This window comes from Nannobrachium achirus (assembly GCF_963921795.1).
Source record: "Nannobrachium achirus genome assembly, chromosome: 13".
Taxonomy (NCBI): domain Eukaryota; kingdom Metazoa; phylum Chordata; class Actinopteri; order Myctophiformes; family Myctophidae; genus Nannobrachium; species Nannobrachium achirus.
The window spans coordinates 207,447-219,114 of record NC_137833.1 but is presented as its reverse complement, the minus strand read 5'-3'; the positions used below and the strand labels follow the sequence as shown (position 1 = coordinate 219,114).

The 11,668-nt window shown below is 42.9% G+C and overlaps 1 protein-coding gene across 1 annotated transcript in view; it reads right to left on the bottom strand.

The window, feature by feature from the left end:
• Window positions 1-11,371, bottom strand: part of LOC308296723 (cadherin-11-like) — a gene marked incomplete at both ends in the record, with an annotated part of 101,956 nt that extends 90,585 nt beyond the window's left edge. Inside the window, 3 exon segments of the mRNA XM_080740051.1 lie at window positions 9,829-9,897; window positions 9,899-9,954; window positions 11,257-11,371. Coding sequence (XP_080596177.1) covers window positions 9,829-9,897; window positions 9,899-9,954; window positions 11,257-11,371 — 240 coding nt within the window.
• Between the last annotated feature and the right edge of the window lie 297 nt (window positions 11,372-11,668).

Below are 11,668 nucleotides of genomic sequence, written 5' to 3'. Positions count from 1 at the left end.
GTGTGCCCCTTGTCTCTCCCTCCCTCCCCCCCTTTCCCTTGTCTTTCCCTTCTCTCTCTCTCTCTCTCCTCTCTCTCTCCCATGGCTCTTTAGCCTTTGTAAAGTGTCTTGAGATAACTTGTTATGATTTGACACTTTAATAAAATTGAATTGAATTGAATTGAATTGAATATATGTATATAGGACTTTACTATGCTGTATTGTTTCAATATGTATATGTATATAGGACTTTACCATGCTGTATCGTTTCAATATGTATATGTATATAGGAATTGTTTCCCATTGTTTCCTTCTTGTGTGTTTATGGGTGTAACTTATGGTACACTGTCCTTGTTTTATGTTTTACGTAATGAGAGTGATCCATAGAGAATATTAAATAGAGACCGAACAGCCCCGCCCCCAGCCATTCATTTCAATGCAAGTTGCTCAGTGGCGTTTTGAAGCACGCGGAAGTAGCTGAATCCAGGTGCATTATGGGGGAAATTGGCACATACCTATGTGCCAAAATGTTTTACGCCTGCCTGCCTGCCTGCCTGCCTGCCTGCCTGCCTGCCTGTGTGTGCGCGCGTGTGCGTGTGAGGCTGTCCATCAGAACATTTCACCTTTGATATATTTTCATAAATCAATGAAACTGCTGGGTGCTTTTTAAGGCTGTTTGACCAATGAATGAAAAGTGACTTTAAACAGTCCGAAAGAGTCCTTTCCCCCTTGACCCGACATCATCATTTTGCTCTTAAAACTGGAATTAAAATTGCAATTAACTCATTTGCTGCCCCCTCCCGAGTTTCCCCAGTTATTACTGTTGTTAGAGGTTGCCAGGGCCAGAGTTTCATTATTACTGTTGTTAGAGGCTGCCAGGGCCAGAGTTTCATCAGTTATTACTGTTGTTAGAGGCTGTCAGGGCCAGAGTTTCATCAGTTATTACTGTTGTTAGAGGCTGCCAGGGCCAGAGTTTCATCAGTTATTACTGTTGTTAGAGGCTGCCAGGGCCAGAGTTTCATCAGTTATTACTGTTGTTAGAGGCTGCCAGGGCCAGAGTTTCATCAGTTATTACTGTTGTTAGAGGCTGCCAGGGCCAGAGTTTCATCAGTTATTACTGTTGTTAGAGGCTGCCAGGGCCAGAGTTTCATCAGTTATTACTGTTGTTAGAGGCTGCCAGGGCCAGAGTTTCATCAGTTATTACTGTTGTTAGAGGCTGCAAGGGCCAGAGTTTCATCAGTTATTACTGTTGTTAGAGGCTGCCAGGGCCAGAGTTTCATCAGTTATTACTGTTGTTAGAGGCTGCCAGGGCCAGAGTTTCATCAGTTATTACTGTTGTTAGAGGCTGCCAGGGCCAGAGTTTCATCAGTTATTACTGTTGTTAGAGGCTGCCAGGGCCAGAGTTTCATTATTACTGTTGTTAGAGGCTGCCAGGGCCAGAGTTTCATTATTACTGTTGTTAGAGGCTGCCAGGGCCAGAGTTTCATCAGTTATTACTGTTGTTAGAGGCTGCCAGGGCCAGAGTTTCATCAGTTATTACTGTTGTTAGAGGCTGCCAGGGCCAGAGTTTCATCAGTTATTACTGTTGTTAGAGGCTGCCAGGGCCAGAGTTTCATCAGTTATTACTGTTGTTAGAGGCTGCCAGGGCCAGAGTTTCATTATTACTGTTGTTAGAGGCTGCCAGGGCCAGAGTTTCATCAGTTATTACTGTTGTTAGAGGCTGCCAGGGCCAGAGTTTCATTATTACTGTTGTTAGAGGCTGCCAGGGCCAGAGTTTCATCAGTTATTACTGTTGTTAGAGGCTGCCAGGGCCAGAGTTTCATTATTACTGTTGTTAGAGGCTGCCAGGGCCAGAGTTTCATCAGTTATTACTGTTGTTAGAGGCTGCCAGGGCCAGAGTTTCATCAGTTATTACTACTGTTAGAGGCTGCCAGGGCCAGAGTTTCATCAGTTATTACTACTGTTAGAGGCTGCCAGGGCCAGAGTTTCATCAGTTATTACTGTTGTTAGCCCTTTATCTCTGATGTTTGTTTTTATGGCTAAAACTCCGGGAGTGGCTGGAAACATGACCAAATTAGATCGGCAAACAATAGCTTTAGGCTACACTGGCCAAGATGGAAGACCAAAACATCCTGTCTACGGTCATGTGACCAAGTGACGTCATTACGCATGCACTGACGCAGCAGGGCCGTTTGCAATAGAATGGTGGTCGACCTGGGCAGCCAGAGGGGATAACTCTGGCGCCATCTAGGGGCAGTCAATGTGTTAATATGTATTTTCAGACATGTAAAGGGATATTCCACTTTCAACAGGGAAACAGCTTATGGGCTTTTCTCCCCATACACACCCATTGTAACTTCAAAATCCATTTTAACCATGATAGATTCATTAAAAACACCCATTATGTTTTATGGTGCCTCATACTACGCTCCTAAGAAGTGAGCAGGCCCTGTTTTTTTAATAATTGTTTTTAATAATTATTTGGGAAAATGGAAAAAATGGAATACATAAAAGAAAAAGGTTATCGAAAAAACACGGCCTGCTCACGTATTAGGAGGGTATTATGGGTCACCAGAAAATAATGGGTGTTTTTAACAATTGTGCTGCCAAAAAAATACCCCTGTGTACCCCTTCTCTGCCATACCCGTAGAACCCGGAGATTTAATAAGCTTTAATTAGTGGTTTGAAGTTACAATGGGTTTGTGTGGGGAGAGGCCCTGGGCCTGGAGGGCCTGGTAACATTTACATCAAATATCTAAATATTGAATCAAGCAAATTAAAAACTGTTCGGGGTGTTCATAAAAGTCTGTTTAGACGATAAAATGACCAAAAGTTTTTTTGAGAGTGAAATATCCCTTTAACCACTTAAATCATCAATATTTTGTAAACTTTTCACTCTGTACTGCTCTTTTTTTATCTCTACACCAAACCTGTTTGCCGGACATAGCCGATCTACAAGCTCTCAACGCCTCGCAGCGTGAGGCGTTGAGAGCTTGTAGATCTGCTATTTTTTTCTAAAGTTCTCCTCAAAATAGAGATGCCAGGGTTCAAGTTAATTTAAAAGAATTATTCAATCACACAAGGATTTGGCGGCCCCCCTGTAGTAACTCTGAGGACCCCCTAGACCAGTGTTTCTCAACCACTGTGCCTGGGGACCTTTGGTGTGCCTCTGAGAAGGGTCAAGTGTGCCCCTTGAAACTGCTTGAAAGCCAGTATTGTATTTATCATTTTAAAAATGATTTAAACTAGTGAAAACAGCCGATATACAAGCACACAAAGCCTCGCGGTGCGAGGCGTTGTGTGCTTGTAGATCTGCTGTTTTCACTACTGTTGATTGATTGATTGATTGAAGACTTTATTAGAAGTTTGCATAGGAAAAGGTACAGTTTCATGATGGTACAGTTCACTGGTACAAGGTCTACTAAAAGGAGATCCATAAAAAGACTAAGCTTATTTCCACAGGAAACCATTTAAGTATCTCATATAACATTGAATGACAGACGAATAGAACACAGTACTATGCAGTAGATATGTAAAGAAAAAAAATGATAGAACAGCCTTGTATGATGAAGCAGGGCTTTACTTTGCGAAGAAACGTACACATTTGAAACTTGGAGATACAAGGTTTCTTCCCGACAGTGAGGATATTTTCACCTCCGTATCATGTTGGTGTGACCATGGATTCTTGGGACATGAAAAGTGTGACCATGCAGAGAAAAAGGTTGAGAAACACTGCACTAGGGGTCCCAGACCCCCTGTAGTAACTCTGAGGACCCCCTAGGGGTCCCGGACCCCCTGTTGAAGACCCCTGGTTCAGAGGAGGGAGAGGTCTGCGTGATCCTTGGAGGAAGTGATACAAAGCAAACATCTGTTTGGAGATCCGAGGTCTCTCATCCTGACGGATGATTTGTAGAGCTGTTGTTGTTGCTGTTGCTCTGAGACGCTGGCCGTTGTAAACATCGTTTGTTCTTTGTCACGCAGCTGTGTGTGTGTGTGTGTGTGTGTGTGTGTGTGTGTGTGTGTGTGTGTGTGTGTGTGTGTGTGTGTGTGTGTGTGTGTGTGTGTGTGTGTGTGTGTGTGTGTGTGTGTGTGTGTGTGTGTGTGTGTGTGTGTCTGGAGGTGTGAGTGATGTGTTGTTTTGTTTACTGATGAAAGTCATCAATCAAATTCCACCTTGACTCTGACACGACCCCGTCTGTTACGCACGCACGCACGCACGCACACACACACACACACACACACACACACACACACACACACACACACACACACACACACACACACACACGTGCATGTTTATGTTAGTGCTGTTGTCCTCAATGACGCGGTGTAAATTGATGAACGTCATCATAATTATCAGAACATTTTATGCTTATAATTTTTATACTTTGTTGCAGTTTTTAGGAGCAGGGGACAATTATTGTCCTCACGCGCATGCTTGCACACGCACATGCACACGCACATGCACACGCACAAACACACACACACGCACACGCACACACACACACACACACACACACACACACACACACACACACACACACACACACACACACACACACGCCTACGCACACACACACACACACACACACACACACACACACACACACACACACACACACACACACAGCGTCCATAAATCGTGCGGTTCGTCCTTCGTTTGGGTCTCAGTCTGAAACTTTGTGATCAGACAGGAAGTTTAAATCCTGTCCGTCATTCACAGCTAGACAGGAGCAGAGCATTATGGGTAGTTTGTATTTCACTCTAGCCTCAGCCAATCAGAACAGAGCTGGACCTGACCTTACGGTTAGGGGTCAGATTATAGCGTGGGATCACATTTAACATTTCGGGGTTTCGTGGTCGTCATGTTGTAGTCCTTAAAGGAGTGTAGTCCTTAAAGGACTACAATTTGGCCAGAACTATCAAACCTGAAATACTTTAAAGGTGTATTCAGTGATAATGAAAGTGGCCGGGGGTCATCTGGTCCCTTACTGGCCTTACAGCGTGGAAATGTTTCGTTTTTTATGGATTTTTTACACCAATATAATGTTCTCGTTTTGACCATTAGACCCAATCACTGAATATCCGTATGCCTACGTCTCCAGCTTCAGGATATGTATGATACTGATTTACTACCAGACTGTGGCATTTTATGAGTTCAGTAGTTTACAATCTAGGCATTTAGCAGACGTTCTTAATTCAGAGCGACTGTGGTTCTCAAAACTTTTATTTTGAACACCATAACTAAACATCATAACATAACTACGGCCATACTCTACCCTGATTGGTCGAGGACTGGCTGGCCACCTCTGAAAACCGAATCTAGCTATGCTCGTAACACGGGCCATGGTGGAAGTCCTTATATGGTCAGCACACATTCTAGTGAGGAGAATGAATGGAAAATGTACCAATTATATTTGAATGAAATACATTCACTGAATATACCTTTAACCCCAAATAATTCCCCTGCGCTCAAGGACATACTTTTAGGGCCTACCTAATAAACTCCTTGATGCAGCGTAGTTTTGCTTTTGGAAATTTCGTTTGGTATTTGCATCTTTTAGTCCAACTGGTAGCGACTGGCAAGACTACACTAGGCTACTGGAGCATTTTAATTGGGATTGGGGAAACAAACGGGGGGAAACAAAACAAAGCAATGTCGCTTCTTCTGTGGTTTCCGCCTAGACTGGAACAAAAGGCCCATTGTGAACAATATTAAGGACATTATTAACCCATTTAGTGCTCCAGACATGAAAGGGTTAAAAGTCCAAGGTGCCGGCTGCCTGCTACGTCCGCGGCCAGTCTCTTATTTTGAAGGCCGGAAGTAGATCGAGCTCACAATTCCTACTTGACGACCTTTACGATTGACCAGGAAGTAGTTCTGGTGCAGATGTAAACAGGAAGTAGTTCTGGTGCAGATGTAAACAGGAGTGGAAGATGTAAACAGATGTAAACAGATGTAAACAGGAGTGGAAGATTGATCCCTTTATACTTTTGCTATTTTACCGAGAATCCAATGCCATCCTTGGCATCAAACGTGTTTTTTGGAGAAAATGGACATTAAAGATGAGATAGACCGTCGGCTTCCATGTTATGGATGCACTATTGTGTGCACGTGGATGCGCGATGATGATGAATCGGCGAGTCCACCCGTGCCAGCACTTTTCAACGGACGGTACGTAGCCCTTGCCAGCTTTACTGTATATACAGTATATGTTACTGTATATACAGTATATGTTACTGTATATACAGTATATGTTACTGTATGTACAGTATATGTTACTGTATATACAGTATATGTTACTATATATACAGTATATGTTACTGATACAGTATATGTTACTGTATGTACAGTATATGTTACTGTATATACAGTATATAGCCCGGTACGTAGCCCTTGCCAGCTTTACTGTCATCGTGGGATCGGCACTCTAGGTACCTTATAATATTTCGCGAGTATTCGCGGGATCGGCGTCAGATGAGTTAAGGATATTATGTTGTCAATATTAAGGACATATAAATGCCCATATTTGGTAATGCCCATATTTGGTAATGCCCATATGGGCATGTTTTATCTATAATGCAGGGGTATCCATGTATGAGTAACTGGTCCCATATACATCACTGGCCTGATGGCCAAGAACTGGTGCGAGAGGTCGCATGTCACCCTGAGGTGTCTTACTAGTAGTAGTATATACTCACTCTGCCTACTAGAACAGGATCTGGTTAGGGCTAGTATAATAGTTAGAATATAGGGTTAAGGGTTAGTATACTAGTTAGTATATAGGGTTAGGGTTTTTTGATTGATTGATTGAAGACTTTATTAGAAGTGTGCATAGAAAAAAGTACAAGGTCTACTAAAAGGAGATCCATGAAAAGACTAAGCTTATTTCCACAGGAAACCATTAAAGTATCTCATATAACATTGAATGACAGACGAATAGAACACAGTACTATGCAGTAGATATGTAAAGAAAAGAAAAATGAGAGAACAAAAAGTAAGTAAGTATATATACAAAGAAGGGGCAGGGGAGGGTAGGGTTGGGCTAGGTTCGTTTTTTTTACCAGTTGCGAACGGCTGCTGCCTGTAAGTGGTTTTTCAGGGCAATTTTAAAGGATGCTAGTGATCCACACTCCTTTATGGCCTTCGGTAAGGCTTTTCACATTTTGGTGGTATAGCAGAAAAAATGGGTTAGTATACTAGTTAGTATATAGGGTACTCACTCTGCCTACTAGAACAGGATCAGGTCCGGTATACTCTTCGATAACAAATAACTGGTTCCATTAGGGTTAGGTCTAGTATAGTCTCGCGTGGCCAGACTGTTGCCTCCGCGATTTGGTCAAATGCTCCTGGCATACAGTCTGGCAGACGGAAATAGAAACGGTGAGTGCGAGATAAAGCGGATGTGACGCAACCGCTCCCTTAGTGCAGTAGCAATAACATGTCCTACTGGAAGCGTTATGTCTCCTTTCAACATTTCTGGGGGCTTTATTTTGTCTTTCTCTGGTGTTATTGGTGTCACCTTCATGATGTTTTCAAACATTTCATAAACTATACACTCATAACAATAATAGGCAGCTCGAATGACTTTGTCTGAGCTATTGTGTTTCTGTTATGTTTCCAATGGGACTACAGTTCAGTGCAGCAGTGGCTACTTCCGATACTCGCCGTTCGGGAGCTGCTCTTCCAGACTCTATATAGCATTCGGAGATTGTGGAATAGTTGTCTGGCTACGCGAGACTAGGTCTAGTATAATAGTTAGTATATAGGGTTATATAGTTAGTATATGGAGTTAGGTTAGGGTTAGTATAATAGTTAGTATATAGGGTTAGGGTTAGTATAATAGTTAGTATAGGGTTAGTATAATAGTTAGTATATAGGGTTAGGGTTAGTATAATAGTTAGTATAGGGTTAGTATAATAGTTAATATATATAATAGTTAGTATAGGGTTAGTATAATAGTTAATATATAGGGTTAGGGTTAGTATAATAGTTAGGGTTAGTATAATAGTTAGTACATAGGGTTAGGGTTAGTATAATAGTTAGTATATAGGGTATAGTATATAGGGTACTCACTCTGCCTACTAGAACAGGATCCGGTTAGGGTTAGTATAATAGTTAGTATATAGGGTATAGTATATAGGGTACTCACTCTGCCTACTAGAACAGGATCAGGTTAAGGTTAGTATAATAGTATATAGGGTTTAGGGCAGTGTTTCCCCTATATGCATTAAGGAGTGGCGGGCCGCCGCCCCTTAAAATCTGGCCGCCGCTCTATGATTTTTTATTTTTTTTTATTTTAAAGTTTTTTTTTTTTTTGCAGATGAATTATTTTCACAACAACGTGACTCATGTTTAGAATACGGTTGTTCTCTCGGTTAGCTACGGCTGGAAGGAGATTATAGCGCTCCTCTGCTATTGATTGGATGGAGAAACAACAGCTGCAGCAGTGCGCACTGAGCACAACGGTACAAACCCACTCGTCGCGTCGCATAGGCACTTAGGCAGTGCACTGTAGGAGAAGTTTACTTGTTGTCCCATTCATCATTACAGCTTGGCTGTATATTCCCAAGATTCATTTAAAAACGTATAATGATTTTAGAGTGGTGTAGTTTGTGGTTGTCTGTGGCTAAATGTGCAGTTTGTGTCAGACTGTTAGCAAGCGACCTAGCCTACAGTGTGTGGAGAAAATAACAACATGCAGTTGCCAGGTCTGATAATATAAGCCATGTTGGGCTAGGTTGGATGAAATACCATGCAGTGTTGCCAAATCTGACTATTATAAGCCATTTTGGGCTCTTATTTCTGTAAAGTTGCTTGTAAATAATGGTGGTTGCCAGGGCACCAAATTCTGGGCCCTGGGTACAAGGATTCACTGTGGGCCCCCCATTAATGTTCTTCATAGGGGGAGTGTCAGTGGTGCTCAAACCTTTTCATGTGAAGGAGGACCCCCAAAATTATATGAATTTGGCCATGGACCCCCATCTCAAAATAGTTCCAGGGACCCCCCAGAAGCAAAATATGAGTTACAAATGTTAAGAAATACATATTTTCAAAGATTTGCACCCATTTTCATGAAAAATAGCAGATCTACAAGCTCGCAGCGTGATCTACAAGCTTGCAGCGCGGCACTCTGTGAGCTTGTATAGGCCTATCTGATAAATTTCGATTACTAAAGTATAAAATAATTAAGGCCCCTCCACCTTGGCCCTTAGTAACTCAGTCCCACTCCCCCCCCCCCCCCCCCCCCCCCCCCCTTGTGATGCCCCTGGTGGTTGCTTGTGAGCTTGTAGATCGGCTATTTTCAAATAGCGGAAGTATTTAGGTTTAAAGTGCTCATGTGGTCTATATTCACTTATTTTGGGCTTGTTTTCATAGACCTGGTTGTTTATTCCTCCTGACAAATCTGACAATAGAACTTACTTAGGTTATTTACTTAAGTTTGAAAAGCCAAATAGTATTTATTTGTGTGTAAATAAAGCACTTTGAAACTGAAGATGATGGCAAATGTTGATGATAATAAAATAAAGATCAGAAGATGATGGCCAATGTTGTTATAAAATACAAATCTATATATTTATTTTTTAACTGAGATAGAATCGCGCAAACACACCCAACCCGAAAAACACAGATTATTTTCGGCCTGCACGCCGCGCTGTGCGAGAACGCTATGCAACGCCCCGCAACTCTCCCCCACTCCTTCAGCTTCTGCCTAGGGGAAACACTGTAGGGTATAGTATAATAGTATATAGGGTACTCACTCTGCCTACTAGAACAGGATCAGGTTAAGGTTAGTATAATAGTATATAGGGTTTAGGGTATAGTATAATAGTATATAGGGTACTCACTCTGCCTACTAGAACAGGATCCGGTCCAGTATATTCTTCGATAACAAAGAACTGATTCCAGACCCATCCTCCGTTTGGAGCGATGCAGAACTTGACCCTCCTTCCCTGGCCGGTGTCTTCTGTGTTCTGGAAATACACATAATATATACATTATACACATACATACATACAATAATACACATAATATATACATTATATACACACATAATATATACATTATACACATACAATAATACACATAAATATACATTATACACATACATACATACAATAATACACATAATATATACATTATACACATACATACATACAATAATACACACACAATATATACACACAATATATATATTTACTGAATTTCCCCCTTGGGATAATAAAGGTATCTATCTATCTATCTATATACATTATATACACAAACAATATATACATTGGCCGACGACCGGCCGGCCGAGCTTGTGGATATGAAACATGCCCAGCTGAGTTGATAAAGAGCCTTCCATTCATTCAAGTGGTGACTGAATGGGCTGCAAGTGGTTCTGCGAGGCTACAAACCATAGAGTATTATATATTATATATATAATAGAGAGCGGACAGCCCCGCCCCCAGCCATTCACTTCAATGCAAATGCTCAGTGGCGTTTTGAAGCATGCGGAAGTAGTAGAATCCAGGTGCATTGTGGGTGAATCCAGGTGCATTCTGGGGGAAATTGGAACCAAATTTGGTTCCAAAATGTTTGACGTCGAGACGTAATGACGTCACGAACGACGTCGACGTCCATTGAACCCTATTGTAGACCCCAGCGGCGCGCTCTTATGCTCGTGCATATATGTTTCACCCCACCTGAAATTCCAGCTTTGGCCAGTAGGGCGGCCGCTTCAACGTTTACAAGCCGTTCTGGGGGCTTGCTACAAACACATGAAGCTCCCAACCCCCACAGAGCAGGCAGAGTGTAATGCCGAAGGGGACAGGATAAGGAGAAAGGACAGGTCTGTCTGCGTCCATTTTATGCCCATATATGGAGATCTCTGTATCTCCCTGACGGGTGGCCGTTTCTTTGTTGACTCATGTGGCGTACGTGATGTCAGAGCCTTTTATGAAGTGATGTCACAATGAGTCGGCGCTTGCGCCAATTCCTCCGGAACAGCCTGATGTCAACAATCAGCTCCGCATACGGAGATTCCGAGCGTTTCACGCCCGTTCCGGAAAACCGCGCATCGGGACAAGCGGTTCTCGAGATACGCGGATTACATACACACATAAACACACACACACACACACACACACACACACACACACACACACACACACACACACACACACACTCACGCAGAGACTTCTGGCATTTATTGTAAGATTACCTGTCAGATGTCTGTGACTCATTAATATTCATTACCTGTCAGATGTATGTGACTCATTAATATTCATTACCTGTCAGATGTCTGTGTCTGTGACTCCTCCTCTCCAGGTGGGCGTGGCAGAGAGCAGACACACCGACCAATAGCAGCACCGCCCTCACCAGCGTTGGCCCCGCCCACTTCAGCATCGCGGCCAATCGGCTGCAGCGGAAGCTCTGGAGCGTTGCTAGGGAAGCGTTGTTGTTGACTTCCTGGTTGGTTGACGGAGGCGGGACTTAGCTCATCACCTCTCTCTCTCTCTGTTCACTCGCCCGTCTCTCCTCCAATCACAGGCCCTGAAACAAAGAGGTGTGGTCAGAAAGAGGTGTGGTCAAATAAACCAGTAAGACGCCTAACGTGTGAAAAGGCGACCTCGTCGTAAGGGCCCTAAAGGGCGAGGTCGCACCATGTCTTGGCCATCTGGCCAACGGGATTTGGTTCCCCTG